We start from the raw sequence: 19613 nt of genomic DNA, 5'->3' as shown, positions 1-19613 counted from the left end.
CTGGGGTTTATACACATTAACTTTGTTTAACCAATAAATACAAAACTGGGGAGAAACAAAGTTCACAAAACTTGTAATCGCACAGTGAGGACAAATCAAATGATTCATTTAAAGCATATACAAACTTGAAAAGTTTTTTTTTTTTTGAGTCTATAAATCTCTAATCCATACCTGTCAAAATTTATCCCATTTCTTTATCCTATTTATCCTCAAATTTATTCCATTTCTTTTTTTTAAATATTTTTTTAATGTTCATTCATTTTTGAGAGAGGGAGAGGGGATGAGAGAGAGGGAGAGAGGGAGAGAGAGAGAGAGAGAGGGAGAGAGAGAGAGAACATGAGCAGGAGAGGGGCAGAGTGAGAGGGGGAGACGTAGAATCCGAAGCAGGCTCCAGGCTCTGAGCTGTCAGCACAGAGCCCGAGGAGCGGCTCAAATTCACAAACTATGAGATCATGACCTGAGCCAAAGTTGGATGCTTAACCAACTGAGCCACCCAAGTGCCCCAAACTTATTCCATTTCTTTTGAATAAAGGATAACAGAATGTACATTTTTTTTTTGTAAAGGGAGGTGTACTTGCTAAGTTCACATTAAAAAAATACATATTTGCAGGAGTAAAGTATTTGTAATCTTTATATTTTATTGCTACTATGTCTTTACTTCCCATGATCTTGGTTCAGTTAACTCTTTGTAAGATCATTAAATTTCACCCATAACAAAAATCTGCATAAAATTTTAGTCAATTTTTTTTACCCTTTTGTTGCAAAGGAAACATTTACCATCTGATGGCTTTAAGATCCTCAGTTATAGTGTAAATAAACATTCAAGGATTTTTAAAGTAATAATAAGTGTAATAATGCTCAAGAATGAATTCATTGATTCTTTTCATTGAGAAACTAATTAAATTGAAGTAACTATAAAATAAATTAAAATGAAACATTAGAATTACTATGTGATAGTATTTTAGATATTTTACAAGAAATCTAAGCAAATGCTTGAGTTATTTCTGGTTTAAATAACTTTCTCAGATGTTATTTCCTTTCAAATCATCTTTTAGGAAAGATATAAATAACTTGTGTAATGTTTACATATCTGGTATAGATTTGGAGAGTTAATCTTGTTTTTTTTTTTAACTATTTTTCATGAAGGTTAGTTGAACTTATTAAAACCATCTGGATACTTTATGTGGTTCTCATAATCCCCCTGCATATCCCACCCCCCCCCCCATGACACCTGTCATTTAACAACAACAAAAGAAACAGGAGTCAAGAAGTTTACCCAGGGTGGCACAAACTAGTATTATATGGTTTGTATATATTAGTGTAGGGATTCAAACTATTATATGGATTCAGACTCAGGTCTCAATGACTCCAAAACCCCTATTTATATGAGGTTAAACACATGCTAAAGTTCCTTAGAGGCCTGATCCAATTAATTATATTAAGTTGCTTGAAATGAGGAGATGAATGGAATTTCAACAAGGTTTAGAGGGTAGGTAACTACCTCAAAATTGCAAAGAAGATGGGGGAATTCTCATAGTTTTTTTTTTTTTTTTTTAATGTTCATTTATTTATTTTGAGAGAGAGAGAGAGTGCTCTCGAGGTGGGAAGGGGCAGAGAAAGAGGGAGAAAGAGAATCCTAAGCAGCTTCTCACCTTCAGGGCAGAGCCCCACGATGGGGGAGATACAGGTGGGGATGGGGGTCCGGGATGGGTGTTGGGCTCAACCTCAGGAAGGGTGAGATCACCACCTGAGCTGAAATCAAGAGTCCCAGGCTTAACCCTGAGAGCCACCCAGGTGGCCTATTAAGATAATTTTTAACTGAATATATCTATTTTAGGAGCGCCTGGGTGGCTCAGTCAGTTAAGTGTCTGACTCTTGATTTTGGCTTAGGTCATGATCTCACTGTTCATGGATCAAGCCCCACCTTGGGCTCTGTACTGATAGCACAGAACCTGCTTGGGATTCATTCATTCATTCATTCATTCTCTCTCCCTCTCTCTCTCTCACGCCCATGCGCTCTCTTTCTCTCTCTACCCCTTTCTCCCTCGCTGCCCCTCCCCCACTCGCGCTTGCTCTCTCGGTCTTTCAAAATAAAAAAAAAAAAACTTAAAAAACAATCAGTATATGTATTTTAAACCTTCACCTTTAAATGTTTACTTTAGTTAAGATTGATGTTACCTGGGGGCGCCTGGGTGGCGCAGTCGGTTAGGCGTCCGACTTCAGCCAGGTCACGATCTCGCGGTCCGTGAGTTCGAGCCCCGCGTCGGGCTCTGGGCTGATGGCTCAGAGCCTGGAGCCTGTTTCCGATTCTGTGTCTCCCTCTCTCTCTGCCCCTCCCCCGTTCATGCTCTGTCTCTCTCTGTCCCAAAAATAAATAAACGTTGAAAAAAAAAATTAAAAAAAAAAAAAGATTGATGTTACCTGGATTCTACCTTTTTTTTTTAGTAAAATCTTTTTTAGTGTTTATTTTTGAGAGAGAGGGAGAGAGAGTGTGAACCGGGAAAGGGCAGAGAGAGAGAGAGGGAGACACAGAATCTGAAGCAGGCTCCAGGCTCTGAGCTGTCAGCACAGACTCGGAGCTCAAACTCATGAACCATGAGATCATGACCTGAGCCAAAGTCAGACACTTAACTGACTGAACCACCCAAACACCCCTCTAGAGTTTACTTTTAAATTCTGTTTTCGGGGTGCCTGGGTGGCTCAGTCGGTTAAGCATCCGACTTCAGCTCAGGTCACGATCTCGAGGTCCGTGAGTTCGAGCCCCACGTCGGGCTCTGGGCTGATGGCTCGGAGCCTGGAGCCTGCTTCCGATTCTGTGTCTCCCTCTCTCTCTGCCCCTCCCCTGTTCATGCTCTGTCTCTGTCTGTCTCAAAAATAAAAATTAACATTAAAAAAAAAATTTTAAAGAAAAAAAAATCCTGTTTTCCTTTTTCTTTTTAAAAAAATTTTTAACGTTTATTTAGTTTTGAGACAGCACAAGCGGGAGAGGGGCAGAGAGAGAGAGGGAGACACAGAATCCGAAGCAGTCCCCAGGCTCTGAACTGTAAGCACAGAACCTGACTCGGGGCTCGAACTCACAAACTGCAAGATCATGACCTGATACGAAGTCAGGTGCTTAACCAACTGAGCCACCAAGAGCCCCTAAATCATGTTTTCTGAAAAATTAATTGGGCATTCCAGATGAAGTAATTCATTCTAGATTGTATAAAGGTGTTAAATACACCAAAAGGTTTATATCACACTTTTCTATTCAGTATTATTTATGAGAATGTTTTCTTTCAAGATGAAGTTAAAGAATTTATAACAGAATAACTAATGGGATGGAGATACCTAATCTATCTAATACTTAGGTATTTTGTAAATTTTTGAGACCACATAACAATCATTTTTAAATGACTTGGAATGATTTTAAATTCATTTTGGAAGCCAAAATGATGTTTTGTTTTGATTTCTGTCTCCTACTGAGAACCTTTAAAACTTTAGATAGTATAATAATGCCAATGATTTGGTGTTTTGGGTGTGATGTTCACAGATTGGCCAATTTGTACTTAATTGAGATGATTATTTAAGAAATCTAAAGTCATTACACATGATAAATATTGTCAAGTTTCTGCAAGCCGTAGATTACAAAGGAATTTTAATCTATTTGCCAACTATACTTCATTATAAGTCTTTATAAATATATTTAATTAGCATATAGTACTCAGGAATAAATTCAAAGGCACTAGGTTGAGCTATTTCAGCCTTTTATTGCCTTAAAAAATAATTAGCCTACCTTGACTCTACTTTTGCTGCTACACGATCTGTGAAAGAAAAAAATTAGGGCATGTAACTTGTTAATATTTTGTCTGAAAATTTTAGGTAATTCTTTTAAAATAGTATTAATTGGTGTGATTTCATGCATTATACTTTGTTAGGTTGAGATTTATAATGCAGATTCTCATCTATTCTATTTCCTGAAGTATTTGTAGCTCTAGTTTCTTTATGATCTACATGATCTTTATGAATTTTTTCAATAAATTCTTTTATACATTAGCCCTATTCATGATTAGTATCAATAGGCATAATGTTTGGCTGTCTTCTAATTTTAAATCCCTCTCTGAGAAATTCTGCCATTATGGCCCTGGAAGCAAGTTCAGTTGTCTTTTTTTTTTTTTTTTTTTTTTTGGAAGCATGCCACAGAACATTGAAGTTGCTGGTGGCAGGAAAACTCTGAGAATTACAAATTCAGCAGAAAATAGTGTGTTGATTTGAAAGTCCTACATTTGTAAGTGGAATTTATTTTTTGAGAATCACTAAGGTTATTTTTTAGACCTTTGCCACTCAAAGTGTGGTTATGGAGCAGTGCTTTTCAAACTCTGAAAATCTTGTTAAAATGTGGATTTATAGGTGTGGGGGGTGGGACCTGAGATTCTGCATTTTAACAAACTTCCAGTGTAGATGAGGCTGTTTGGTATGTACTTTGAGTAGCAAGGTTCTAGAGGTCCCAGTGCCCCAATCACCTATCTTGATACATTTATTAAAGTTTTGAAGAAGCATTCTACTTTATTCTGATACTTGATACTTAAACTAAATTCTGTTAGAACAAAGCAGTTGAGGTCTTTCAGCTTCAGTTTTATTATGTATATTTATACTTACTGCTTACATGTGACAAGTTTAAGCAGTTCCCTTCATATTGGTCTTATCTTGCACCAATAAACATGAGATTGTGGAATCTACTAGAGAGGAGGCTATGTAGTATGCTGGTTAACAGAATAGAGCCTCTAGTTGTCTGATCAGACCCCATCACTGACTAGGCTTGTGACCTGGAACAGGTCACTCAGCCCTCAGGTTGCTGTGAGGATGAAAAAAGATAATCTGTTTTGTACAGTGCTTGGTGCTTAGTTAGCTGTTACCAGGCTTTGTGAGAATACTACCTTGCCCAGATCATTAGGATTCTGGATAGAGAGTGAAGTGATCAGAAGGTAAGGAGTACTGCCTTGAAGAACACTGGCAATCGAGCTAACACACACCTGTTTAGGGACACTTACTTATCCTGCCCTTCTTTTGTGCATCTTTGTCTTGCTGTTCCCTCTTACTTTGTGGAACTGCAAACAGTCTCAGAGTTTTCTTCTCTACTGTCCCTAAAGCTAGCTAGCACACAGCTTTTTTTTCTTAAGGGTTTTGTTGCTAGTCACAAGGGAGGAAACGTAAAACAGAAAAATAACTTCCTTTTCATTGTACCCATCTCCCCACTTAGATGTATCTGGAAAAGAGAAAGGCACATGTATATAAAAACTCATGTACAAATCTAAGGCTTGTATTTATTCTAGTCATTTCATCTGGGCTGCCAGGTTTGACTCTAAGCAGGATTGCTTGTATTTATTTAAATTCTAATACAATGTTGTAAGAATTCTTTTATTTAGGATTTTTTAAGGAGATGTAAGCAAAAGCAACAAAGTTTGTTTCTGCAGTAGGGCTTTTTTAAATGATGAAAAGATGTCTGTATATACTGTACAATTTCAGTGAAGGTTGAAATCCATAATTTCTCAGTTTGCTGATTTTGAGGTGGGGCACTAGTTAAATGTTCAGTAATAGTAAGTCATTTAATTTATTATGAAATAATAGTTGAGGACAAAAAATTGGCTTGAGTAGTTCACTACTATGTAGGATATTTTTCTGAGTGAAAAACTTAATTGCCACTTCTGCATTCTCTTACGGATTTTCAAAGTAAAGTTATTTTAATTACTCATTTCATTAATTATACCACAACATGTATAATTATAGGAAAATAAAGACATTTTTGACTTGCAACTTTGCGTACTTATTTTGATATCTTTTTTTACTTATATTTTCTTTTCATTGTGAGTGTGTGTGTGTAAGTGAGTGAACATAGCTGTAGGTAAAGCTAACAGGAGCTAAAGATAAATTTATGCCAGTAGGGTTTAACATTAATTTTAGCATAAAAGGGAGTAAATGGAAGATTGCAGATAGCTTTCTGTGTAATTTACATTCATATGCATCTGTTTAGTTACCTGAGATAAAAATGAAATGTTTAAGATTAGGGTCCTGAATGTGTTGCTTACATTCAGTTTTAATAAATGAATGAATTTGGCCTTTATCAGAAATCATAATGATGTACCTATTTATCTCTAAATTTTAACTTCAGTATCATGTAGTATATTGAATTATTCAGCAATAGCAGTCAGATTATTTGGTTTCAAGTTTTTGTGGTCTGTAGTTTCATGAAAAATAGTTGCATTGTATCTCATGGTATAATTATTCCTTTTAATATTACACATTTATTAAATACTTATATCAATAGATATATCAATTTGCTTAAATACGGGTTGCTAGTAGCTTTGTTTTTGTCATTACAGTTCCTTGGAGTGTAGTACAAGTAAAAGCATGTTTATTTCTTTAAATGTATGTCAAAAACTCAATAGGACTCAAAATAATTTAACTATATAAAATTTTGGATCTGCTGAGAGACATCTGAGAAAGTGATAAAATAATATGTGACTCCTAGCTATCATGAGTTGTATAATTTTATACTTTTGGCTCAAATTTATAATTGTGTAAAAACTACCAATAATGTCCCTTGATCATCTGAAATGCTATTAAATAATAGGGGACTTGGGCTTAAATGTGAAATAGATTTGGACTTTAGTACACTTGGCAAAAAGATGTTACCACTAACAACCTGGAAGCCCCAGTGATTCCTGAGTATGTGTTGATTTTCAGTTCTTAAATCAGTTCTTTAATTTTAAAGGAGACAGAACCAAAGAAAGACTTGAATCCTCACGTTTTTCATTAATTAAATTGAACTAAATTAATTCAAGTTATTTATCGAATATTTGTTACATGTTTGCATGTTAAATCCTGGAGGGTAGAGGTGTGTATCTCTTTTCTAGTAGCCCAGGTGTATTGCTACAAACTTTGGAGTCATAAGAGTTTATTTTGAGTACTGCTTCTTCCATTTATGAACCAGTTGATCTTGGGCAAATTACTTTTCTGAGTTATATAGTTTTCAAGATATTTCCACCATTACTCAATCCTTATGAGCAGTTAACTGGATTGATATTATCACCACATTCAGAAAGGGTTACCTGCTTTCCTACCTTTGGTGGGTAGCATGGTATAGGGGAGACAGGTTAAGAGCATGGATTTTAGTATTAGATTGACTTAAATTTGAATACTACAGCTAGCACTTTGACCATATTCCTCACTTTTTCTGCCTTATGGAAATAGTCATTTTCTTAACATTGTTGTGGAGATTAAGGGCTTTCTTACTGCTTTATCTCTCATTCCTGGCACATAATAGGTACTCAATAAATATTTGTTGAGTAAGTAAATGCCTGGCATAGTAGACATTCACGGGAACTTTCTTCCCTTTTGATTCCTAGTTCATTCCTGCCTCTGAACTAGATGAACTTGAAACCCAGTTTGTGTTTGAGATATTTTTAAAAATTATTATTAGCTTTTTAAAAAATTAATCTACTTGGTTGGGTAATATTTAGGATGAAAAAAGACAAGTTTACATTTTTTAAGGGATTTTTTTTTTCAGTAGAGGAAGGTTACTGAAAGCCTTGATTATGCATGAACCTAACGTTGTGGTTGTTTCTAAGCTCCTCATAGTTTAATGTGTTTTTATCACTCTGTTACTAGGCTTTCATATTTTATTTGCTAGAATACAAGATGAATCAACCATATATACACGTGAAGTAGCAGGACTATAATTCCATAATTTAGAAACCTTTAGTATGATCTTAAATTTTTAGAAATGTGGTTCTGTTTTAACTTTCTATGCCTAGTGAATTAGTGTTATGGTATATATTTAGCTTATTGACTGTAATTGAAGCCTGCTTTATGCAGTTCTTTGGATGTGCAAAACATTTACCTCTCTATGTGGAATTGATGTTATGTGTACATTTTTCTCAAAAAAATCTTATCACATTACATTAACACAAACACATATCAAGCATTTGATGACCCTCATTGCACTATGAATTCCTTAATTCATTTTTTTTTTTTTTTTTGAGAGGGTGAGAACACATGAATGCGGGAGGGGCAGAGGGAAAGAAACAGACAAAGAGAGAATCTTAAGCAGGCTCCACATCCAGCACAGAGCCAGACCTGGGGCTCAATCATTTGAGCATGACTTTTGATTTTGGCTCAGGTCATGATCTCAGAATCATGGGATCTAGCCCGTACCAGGCTCTGCGCTGAGCACAGAACCTGCTTAAGGTTCGTTCTCTCTCTCTCTCTCTCTCTCTCTCTCTCTCCCACTTGTATTTTCTCTCTCTCAAATAAAATAAAAAAATTTTTAAAAAGAAAAATAAAATATATGAATTAAAGTCATACTGTGTACAAAGCATTCTATATAAGCTTAAGTGTGTTTTGCGTGGGGTACGTCTTTGTTAGCCCAAATATGTTTATAAAGACAATCTTAGAGTTTGTTTATTCATTTTCTTAGAATTCTTATGTCACTTTTACTAGTAGTCTAAATAATAAAAATTATTTTTAGTGAAAAAGCCAAAATGTTTCTTGTTTCATTTTAGTCTCCAAATGTGTAATACTACTTTTCCTTCTTTTTTTCCTTTAAAAATATTAGTTTTTTTTTTTAATTTAAATTTTAGTTAACATATAGTGCAATATTGGCTTAAGGAATAGAATTTAGTGATTCATCACTTACATACAATACCCAGTGCTCATCACAAGTGCCGGTATGGCCCATCTCCCACCCACTTCCTACTATATCAACCCATAGTTTGTTCTCCGGTCATTAAGAGTCTCTTGTGGTTTGTTTCCCTCTCTCCTCTTTTTTTTTTCCCCCTTCCCACATGTTCATCTGTTTTGTTTCTTAAATTCCATATATGAGTGAAGTCATGGTATTTGTCTTTCTCTGATTGAATTACTTTGCTTAGCATAATTCATTCTAGTTCCATCTATTTCATTGTAAATGGCAAAATTTCATTCTGTTTAGATAGCTGAGTAATATTCCATTGTTAAAAATAGTATTTTAATAACTGATCTCAAGTGACTGGTTTTTCCTGGTATCCTAGGCATTACATTTTACTTTCTTCTTTTTCTTTGAAACAGATTTATTTGAAAATGTCTATGGATCTTCAGTGAAGAGAAGAGAACTTGAAGATCTGAAGGATAATATTGGAATCAGAGGTCATAAGCCACTTAACAGCATCACTGTGTCAAAGAAACGCAATTGGCTATATCAGAGTACTCTGAGATCTTTTAACCTGGAAGAAGAAAATAAGAAATGCCAAGACATAAGTCATTTATCCATCTCACCTAAACATCAGTTATCACGACCCTTCCTCAAATCATCTGAAGAATATTGTACATATGTGGTGTGTAATGCTACAAATTCTTCATTATCAAAAAATTGTTCTTTAGATTTTAATGAGGAAAATGATGCAGATGATGAAGGAGAAATATGGTACAATCCCATTCCTGAGGATGATGACTTTGGTATATCAAGTGCCTTGAGTTTTGGTGAGGCAGACCCTGCTGTTCTGAAGTTTCCTGCTGTTAGTTTGAGAGTATTGTCTGGTCCAGACCTAATGAAAGCAGAACAGTACACTGAAGGCTTGCTGTACTCTTCAGAACACAGAGGCAAGGTTCATACATCACAGTCAAATGAAGTGAATCCTGTTGAGTCCATCCACTCCACAGAGCTCGTGCGGCAGTACAAGCAAGGGTTTGGACACAAGACACAAGAAAGAATAATGGTAGAGGAGAGTCTCATGTTGAAATCTCCTTTTGCAGGTAAAGATGGTCACATGTTTGCCTTCTTCTTCCATTCAATTCTTGGACAGTAGCTAAAACTAAATATAGATCTCTATTGTAGCTATGTACTTTTCCTTACAAAGTGAGTGTGTTTTCATAAAAATAAAGAAAACTTCAAAAACGTTTACAAATATTTGTATATAGATGGTGGTTTAGTTATTCCTGTCACAGACTTGATTTTGTAAGGGGTGAAGATGCTGGGGTAGTTCTACACCAACTGTTAGTGTGTCTGTCCTTAATTAGTTTCTCTTAGTTGAAAGAGTGGGATCATGAGGTGCAGAAGAGAAAGATACATTTCCTTTTTGTTTTTAATTTTTTTTAATTTTTTTTAATGTTTGTTTATTTTTGAGAGAGAGAGAGGCAGACTGCAAGTGGGGGAGGGGCAGAGAGAGAGGGAGACAGAATCTGAAGCAGGCTTCAGGCTCTGAGGTATCAGCACAGACCCCGATGCGGGGCTTGAACTCACAAACCGTTAGATCATGACCTGAGCCAAAGTTGGATGCTTAACTGACTGAGCCACCCAGGCGCCTCAAGATATATTCTTTATGTAAATCTAATTTTGCTTCATTCATTCATTCATTCATTTATACCTAGCCTGGCTATAGCTGAAAAGTTGTATAGTCCGTGTATCAGTAGTTATTACTTTACAGTTTCATGCCTACATTTCCTCATGAACAAAGGAAAGGAAGAAGAGAAAAAATAAATGAGAGGTAAAAGTAAAGACCTCGCAAGTAGGTGGGTGTTGCAATAGTTATGGAACCTAGAAAAGAAATAATTGAAGGTTGATGCATATTAGGTTGCACCATATGAAATTGACAGTTTTTGATCTGCAGAACACTATATGAAATAGTTCAACCTAATGGTTTCTTTCTTCCTTGATTGCCTTGAGTTTTTGATGTGCTTCTTTTAAAATTTGGTCCCAGACACACTAGGAAATAGCAGAGAGCATATTTAGTTGCAAATATCAAATGTTGGCTAGAAAGCAGTTCTGTTTTATATCAAGTTGTTTTAATTTATAAAATTTCAAATGATACAGAATATTCAAAGATGTGGCGTATAACAGATGCTGTCAGTATCTTGTCCTTATCCCTTGGGATTTATTATTTATTTAGATGGGACAAGCCTCCATCCAAACATCAGTATCTGCATCTCTGCTTGAGGATTCTGGCAGGAGTGTTAGAGAACTTCTCTGCAGGAAGCAGAGTGACTTCCTCTGAGTCAATGAGTGACTGTTGGAGTGCCCACCAACCAGAATTGGTGTAGAACCACCTCAGCTCTCTCATGCCCTGGGTGTCATAATTCTGCATCATTTCCCAGAGTTTTCTCCTGATATTGAACATGAGTTGCCTGTAGTAGTAACAGGCTTGATTGTTCTTGGATTTGCCCCTGAATTTTCTCACTTCTTGCTGATAATTATGTGCTTTACAAATAAATTACTTGGATTTGAATCCTTTTCTCAGGGATATGTGGAGGTGGAATAAATGTTATATGATAAGAGAAAAAGTGAGTTAAATATCAGTGTATACTATATTATGTCAGTTTGAAAGAAACACTGAAAAGTTATACTAGAATAGTTAAGTATCCACCCCCCCCCCCCACCACTGCCATGTTAGGATTGAAGGTAATGAAAAATTTTGTGAGTGGGGCACCTGGGTGGATCAGTCGGTTAAGCATTGGACTCTCGATTTTGCCTCAGGTCATGGTCTCACGGTTGTAAGATCGAGCCCCTCGTCCGGCTTACACTGACAGCGCAGAGCCTGCTTTTTTACATTTTTAAAATTAAAAAAAAAAAAATTGTGTGTGTGCATTTCTAATTGTAGACTGATTTTTCAGAAGAATTTGTGGGTTTTTTTTTTTTTGTAAGCTAGATGGAAAGAGGAATAAATGCTTTATGAAATAATAGTTTGGAATACAGGTTGTGATTGGAGTGGTAAGGAAGCTTGCAGGAGTATGGCAGAGAGTGATGGGTTTGTATGGTGCAGGAAAGGCAAAAGGGCATAAGAATAACAGCAAAGTTAGAAAGCCAGTGTCTGTAAAGTTACACATATTTTGATTTAAGTTGCTGTCTTCAAACTTTATTATTTTATGTTTGTGGCAAATTGTGAACCTAGAAAGACTAACAGATATTATAAAAACAAAAACAAAGACTTGAAAGTAGGGTAGAGCTCTTATTTATGTTTCCTCTCTCTCTGTTATTCTTCTTTTTAGCATCTTATTAAAATATAATCACAGTCCTAAGTTGACTAAAGGAAATATTTAGTTTATTTCTTTGTCATCATTTTGTTTTAGTTTGATCAGAAAGGTTACCTAAAGTGATCTGTTTTCTTTTTTTTTTTTTTTTTTTTAATTTTTTTTTCAACGTTTATTTATTTTTGGGACAGAGAGAGACAGAGCATGAACAGGGGAGGGGCAGAGAGAGAGGGAGACACAGAATCGGAAGCAGGCTCCGGGCTCTGAGCCATCGGCCCAGAGCCTGACGCGGGGCTCGAACTCACGGACCGCGAGATTGTGACCTGGCTGAAGTCGGACGCTTAACCGACTGCACCACCCAGGCGCCCCAATGATCTGTTTTCTTTAGCAATATTAACAGAGCTGTTGAGGGGTGCCTGGGTAGCTCAGTCGGTTAAGCATTTGACTATTGATTTTGGCTCAGGTAATGATCTCAGGGTTGTGAGATTGAGCCCCACGCTGAGGGTGGAGCCTGTTTGGGATTCTCTCTCTCCCTCCCTCTCTGCCCCTCCCCCTCTCGCTCTTGTGTGCATGCTCTCTCTCTCAAAATAAATAAACATCAAAAATGAGAACTGTTGAGAAATAGGCAAAGATAATGGTTGAATTTCAAAATAATTTTCTGATCAAGAAATAAAAAAGCTTGAGTATATTTAGTATCGCTGACAATTTTTTAATCATTCTAACACAATTATGACTTGTTATTTTGTTTATTAAGTCCCATATGTATATTTATGTTTTATCTAGTTGTGATCATAGCAGTCTGCTTTTGGTGTTTTTGTTTTGTTTTGTTTGAGAAAGGGAGAGCATGCCCCTTCCCCCACACCCCCATGTACAGGGGAGGGGCAGAGGGAGAGGGAGAGAGAGAATCTCAAGCAGGCTCCCTGCCCAGTTTGATGCCTGACTTGGGGCTCAATCACACGACCTGAGGTCATGACTTGAGCCCAAATCAAGAGTTGAATGCTTAACTGACTGAGCTCCCCAGGTGCCCCTGGTTTTGGTTTTTGATATTTCCACTTGATGTTTTCATCTTGTATTGTTACATGTAGATTAACATTATTGTTTACCAATTTTATAGTATTTAATAGGGTTGATGTGTCCTAATCTATTTGACTGGTTATGTTGGGTGTTAATAGATTATTTCCACTACTAGAGGAGTGATTGTCATCATGATCTATTTCACTTTATTTGGATTAATTACTAGTATCATTACTGGGTTTTTATGGCTGGTAACTATTATAGTAATTCCTATATTATATTTCCTAAAAGGTTTACCACTTTACAGGCAACTGACAATTGGTTGGTTGATTAATTGATTTACTCTATAAACGCTCAATTTCTGCTGTGTGCCAGTTACTGTTCTAGGTGCTGAAGGAATGTGCCAGTTTCACTTGATTCTAGCCTGGTTTATGGATTTACAAAGACTTTCATTTTGTACTTTCCCTGTATAGCTAGTCTGTGATTTGATTAGTATAATTTTGGTTTAATTTTAAGCAATTATTGAATTTGGTAGTATTTCAGCTCTTGGGTTTTATAAAAACAAAGCATTTTTATTTTAATAAGTTTAGTCTTGTCTGAAGTAGAAATTGCTAACATACACAGTATTTCATTTTAATAGTTAAAGATTTCAGTAAGAATATTTAATGCATGATGTGTAAAAAAAAGTCAAAATGTTAAATTAACTCCGTAATACTTTAATAGAACCTAGAGCAATTTAATATACTGGATAGCTTTTTAAGCCGTTGACAAAATAGATTGTAGACTACAGCAGGACTCTGATTACTATAGAATGTTTTAGGCCAGTAAACCAATAGAATTGTACTACAATTTACAGTACAAGGGAATGCTTTGTCTAGTTTATCAAATATTCCATTTCTTATTTGTTATTTACCAGAAAAGCCCCGCAGGCATACTTAAAATAGTCCTTTCTCTATAAAGAAACCACTTCTTTGTTTTTAGAACACATAAAGAGGGGTGGAGGGAGATTATATTAGCACTTTAAAAGAAAGTCATTTAATCTATTGATTTTGAAATGAATTAGTACTCTCTTTTGTTATTTTAATTGTGAAATGTAGTATTTCATAGAGTAACCTCTGATATTAGGGTCATTAGAGATCTTTATAAGGAACAGTTAGAGGAAGTGTGAAAAACTCATTTAAATTTTAAATAATTTAAATCATAGATTGTTTCATTCATTCTTTTTTTTTTTTTAATTTTTTTTTTTCAACGTTTATTTATTTTTGGGACAGAGAGAGACAGAGCATGAACAGGGGAGGGGCAGAGAGAGAGGGAGACACAGAATCGGAAACAGGCTCCAGGCTCTGAGCCATCAGCCCAGAGCCTGACGCGGGGCTCGAACTCACGGACCGCGAGATCGTGACCTGGCTGAAGTCGGACGCTTAACCGACTGCGCCACCGAGGCGCCCCCATTCTTTTTTTTTTTTAAGTAAGCTCGAGGCCCAGCCCCAAGATCAAGAGTCACATGCTGTCCTGAGTGAGCCAGCCAGGCACCCCTAAATTGTTTCTTTAAAGAAACAGTTTAAACTTATATAATAGATTTTAGAAGTTATTTTCATTTTGCTTTATTAAACACTTAAATAGGAACAGTTTCACATTTTAAAATAAAATTGATTAGTCAGTTTATACATTTTTTTTTTTTTAACTGAGGGATTGAAAGTTTAAGGTTGAGGGGCCCCTGGGTGGCTCCTCAGTCAGTTAAGTGGGTTATGCGTCTGACTCTTGCTTTTGGCTCAGGTCATGAGTTTGTGAGTTTGAGCCCTGCGTCCGGCTGGTGCTGACAGCCTGGAGCCTGGCTGGGATTCTGTCTTTCCCTCTCTTTCCCCCCTTCCCTCCCTCCCTCTCTCTAAATAAATAAGTAAATAAACAAACTTAAAAAAAAAGAAAAAAGAAAGTTTAAGGTTAAATGGAATATTTTATTTAAAAACAAACATTTATTTATTTTTGAGAGAGGGAGAGGGAAGGGTTGGGGGAGGGGCAGAGAGAGAGGGAGACAGAGGATCTGAAGTGGGCTCTGGGCTGACAGCAGAGAGCCTAATGCGCCCAAACTCATGAACCATGAGATCATGACCTGAGCTGAAGTTAGATGCTTAACCTACTGAGCCATCCAGGTGCCCCTTAACTTATTAATAATGGTTAAGAAGCCACCATTAAAAATCAATTTAATGTATATGTATAGACAGAAAAATGTTTAAAAGGATGGAAGTACTCTAATGTACAGTATTTAAGAATATAGGCTCTGAAGGCCTATGCTTAGGTTTGAATTGTACCTGTTTCTGCCACTTAGCTGCTTTGTGATCTTAAACAAATCAGCTCTGTGCATGAGGTCCTTGTCTGGAGGATGGGATGCTTGTGGTATCTTAACTCTTAGGGCTATTTCAAGAATTAAATCAGAATCTGTGCATACTAAGTGTTAAATTAATTTTTCATACTTTGTCTAGCTCAATAAATGTTGGCTAGTGCTATAAATATTAACAATTTACTGTTAAACTACTTTGGATATTATTTTCACCTCACTATTTATAATGACTCATGTCTTAATAGCTCAGTTTAGGCTATTTGGATTTCTTTGTGTCTTTTAAAAACTTTTTATTGTAAACCTGGATAATTTTGACATTCAGGGGGGAAAAAAGCTATTTTTATGTGGAGAAAAAAATCAAAAACATTTCAATGCTTTACTCTTCATGAAAACTGAGAAGATAACAAAACTTATTTATGTCTCTGTACTGTTATTTAATATATTGAAATTGCAAGGAAAGGCCCTAATTTAGCTTTTGAAGTTCCAGGGAATTATTGTATATAAATAATAAAAGAAAGAAAATGTCTTTATAGTTTTTAAAATTATTCAGTTAGCTTTGTGATATTCAATATTCAGTTATTCCTTTTTTCTTTTTTTTTTTAAGTTTTATTTTTTTAATTTACATCCACATTAGTTAGCATATAGTACAACAATGATTTCAGGAGTGAATTCCTTAGTGCCCCTTACCCATTTAGCCCATCCCCCCTCCCACACCCCCTCCAGTAACCCTGTTTGTTCTCCATATTTATGAGTCTCTTGTGCTTTGTCCCCTCCCTGTTTTTATATTATTTTTGTTTCCCTTCCCTTACGTTCATCTGTTTTGTCTCTTAAAGTCCTCATATGAGTAAAGTCCTATGATACTTGTTTTTCTCTGATTAATCAATATTCAGTTATTCTTGATTAACTGTGTTTCATTCTATGTATAATCTTTCGTGATATGTTCTGAGGGACATTGAAGAAAGAAAGGGCTCTTAGTTGTCAAAATTATAAACTTATTTGGTTTTTGGGGTGCCTGGGTGGCTCAGTCATAAAGCATCTGACTTGATCTCAGCTCAGGTCTTAATCTCAGGGTGGTGAGTTCAAGCCCCGTGTTGGGCTCTGCATTGGGCATTAAGCCTACTTAAAAAAAAAAAAAGTAAATAAATAATAATAATAAGCTTGTTTTGTTTTTAACTTTTTAAAAAAAAACCACTGCTATGTGATAAAATTTAGTTTTTAGAGAGGTATAAACAAATGTTCTTTTATTAGAGTAGGATTTCTTTTTTCTTTTTAAAATTGGAGTAGGATTTCTAAATAAACACTCAAATAGATAATATGCCAAAATAAACATCAAAATAGGAAGCTTTCCTAGTTTCCTCTGATATCCACTGTTCATGGTTATAAAATAACATAGTCCCTGAATTATATTGCAGTGGGAAAGATTTAAAAGGAATATATATTACCCTTCCTCCAAACCTTTAAAGTAGAAAAGAAGATGGAGACAAAGATGCTTCTTTCCACCCTAAGCCATTTGGAAATCCCGACCCCCCTTTCTTTAAGATTTTATTTTTATATAATCTCTACACTCAGCATGAGGCTAAAACCCACAATCTCAAGGTCAAGAGTCACTTGCTGTACCTACTGAGCCATCCAGGCACCCCTGGAAATCCTTGATATTGTGTTTGAAGGTGGTAATGGAGATTTACCTAAACTTGTAACTTACTAAATCTCCCCAGTGTGATAAAACAAGGGAGAAATTTCTGTCCATGGGAGAGTCTGTTTAGTTGGTGATTTATAAAGTAGGAATCAAAACATAGCACCTTATAATACCTTTTTTTTTTTTTTTTAAAGGTCCTGGGATCCTAGGTGCTACAAATAAGACTGAATTGGGAGCTACCGAATTATCTTCTCCAAGCCCTAGCCCTGTGAAAAAAAGCAGTTCAATTAACTGGTCTTTCCCAGATAAAATAAAATCTCCACGAACTGTGAGGAAACTTTCCATGAAAATGAAAAGGTTGCCAGAACTTAGCCGAAAACTGAGCGTTAAAGGAACTTTGAATTACATGAACAATCCAGATAATACTCCTTCCTTGTCTAAATGTACCTGTCGAGAAATTCATCATGCCAATATTCTACCTTCTGGGAACACAACCACAGCTGCTAAGAGGAATGTCATAAGTCGGTACCATCTGGATACCAGTGTATCTTCTCAGCACAGCTACCAGAAGAAAACATCTGTGAGTTCCAAGTATTCCTGCAAAGGTGGTTACCTCAGTGATGGAGATTCACCTGAACTTATAACTAAATCTAGCAAACATGGATCTGACAACAAATTTGGAAAGGGAAAAGAAATAATTCCAAGTAGTTGCAGCAAGAGTGAAATAGACATTGATGCTTTTAGACATTATAGTTTTTCTGATCAACCTAAGTGTTCTCAGTACATATCTGGGCTCATGAGTGTGCATTTCTATGGTGCTGAGGATTTAAAACCACCTCGGATAGATTCAAAAGATGTCTTTTGTGCAATTCAGGTAGATTCAGTAAACAAAGCAAGAACAGCTTTGCTCACATGTCGGACAACATTTTTAGACATGGATCATACTTTCAACATAGAAATTGAAAATGCGCAGCATTTGAAATTAGTAGTATTCAGTTGGGAACCAACTCCAAGAAAAAATCGAGTGTGTTGTCACGGAACTGTTGTTCTCCCCACCTTATTCCGAGTGACAAAGACACATCAGTTGGCTGTCAAACTTGAGCCTAGAGGTCTTATTTATGTGAAAGTGACTCTTCTTGAACAGTGGGATAATTCTCTTCCTGGACTGGCTATAAATCGAGAACCAGTAATATTTGGTGTTGATATTCGAAAAGTTGTAGAGAAAGAAAATACAGGACTGATGGTGCCACTTCTGATACAAAAATGTATTATGGAAATTGAAAAGAGAGGCTGTCAGGTATTATTTCAGTTTCTCTACTACCTCCCGATGTATTTATCTACCTTAATTAATTAAATTTATAGTAGGTCTTGGGGGAAGGGATTCAAGGTAAGGTTAAAAAAATCTAATTTAGACATTTTCTCATTCCTATTTTTAAAATTTATCCCATTATTGTTTAGGGTATAATTCACATCTTCACCTACATTGTCAGTGAGCAATTGAGAGCATGCTAGATGGTTCCACAATTTATGTTGTGATGCAGAGTTATGTGGGTTTTATACCTCGCTATCAGGATTGCTTTACAATGACATTCCTAAGAAAAGCCAGAGCTATGATAGGCAAAGACTAATTCATTTAAGGAATGTTTCTGCATGGTTTGACATTCCTGTGGTACAAAATTCCAACAGTGAATCTTAAAACCCTGCTGTACTCCTAAAACTAACTCCCTGTCCTTGTTCCCTACTCTCCCTCATCCCACACTTCAGGAAGCATACATAAGCTTATTTGTCTCTGAACTTTGGGATAGTGTGGAGGATGAGGAGAGGTCCTACTAATAACATGTCTCATTCTCTCTTCCTTTTAAGTGAGAAGGTAAAATAAAATAAAATAAAATAAAATAAAATAAAATAAAATGTAAAAGCAGCCCATTAAAAGAAACAAAAACCCTGGTGTTATATATAATAAGATATGTAATGTTAACCAGTTGTAGACCTTATCTTTTTTTCATTAATACATGTGGACTGTGACAATGAGAAACAGCATATCATTCAGGATGTTATTCTGAGGTGCAAGTAATAGTTTAAATTCAAAAATTAAGCCTAAAATTAGATATTCTGAAGTATTTCTGCTTTAATACTATCAGAATTTATGACATTGATTAAAAACATCAGAGGTAAATATCAACGAATCAGAATTATGATTTATTTATGTGTAGAAAAGAGTTTTAAAATAACTCACCTTGAACCTTGGTGTGGAAACTACAGAAACAGTGTAAGTTAGTGGGGTTTTGTATTAAGATGCAGGAAACTTGGGTACCGGTTTCTCCTCCATTATTAATTAGCTGTGTGATGTTGGGCAAGTCACTTAATCTCTGTAGGCCTTATTTGCTTATATCTATAAAAGTAGATGCAGTAGTTTCCTGAAGGTAAGAGGTACATCTGAGCTTTTGAAACCTCTTCTCTATTATTCAGATAGACTTTATATTTTCTATATGAGAATACGGCTTTTAGTTTCCAATCCAACTTTTGGTCCAGTTACTTTTTCTTAAGGTTCTCTGTTTTTCTCCCATTTTTTTTTTTTTTCAGGCAATATGTAGAAAGGTCAGAGATTAGGCCAATTTCAAATTATTAAACAAACTTTTACAACTGAAT

General features: G+C 35.8%; 1 protein-coding gene across 2 annotated transcripts in view; it reads left to right on the top strand.

The window, feature by feature from the left end:
* The window catches only part of SYDE2 (synapse defective Rho GTPase homolog 2), a 53718-nt gene that overhangs the window by 4518 nt on the left and 29587 nt on the right, over nucleotides 1-19613 (top strand). For both annotated transcript variants that reach the window (XM_045478094.1, XM_045478095.1), the window contains exons 2-3: nucleotides 9082-9765; nucleotides 17159-18261. In XM_045478094.1, the coding sequence (XP_045334050.1) occupies nucleotides 9082-9765; nucleotides 17159-18261 (1787 nt within the window). The remainder of the gene's footprint in view (nucleotides 1-9081; nucleotides 9766-17158; nucleotides 18262-19613) is intronic.

The sequence above is a fragment of the Leopardus geoffroyi genome, chromosome C1 (assembly GCF_018350155.1).
Source record: "Leopardus geoffroyi isolate Oge1 chromosome C1, O.geoffroyi_Oge1_pat1.0, whole genome shotgun sequence".
Taxonomy (NCBI): Eukaryota; Metazoa; Chordata; class Mammalia; order Carnivora; family Felidae; genus Leopardus; species Leopardus geoffroyi.
The sequence above is the reverse complement of the archived record's forward strand: the minus strand, read 5'-3'. Positions and strand labels throughout refer to the sequence as shown.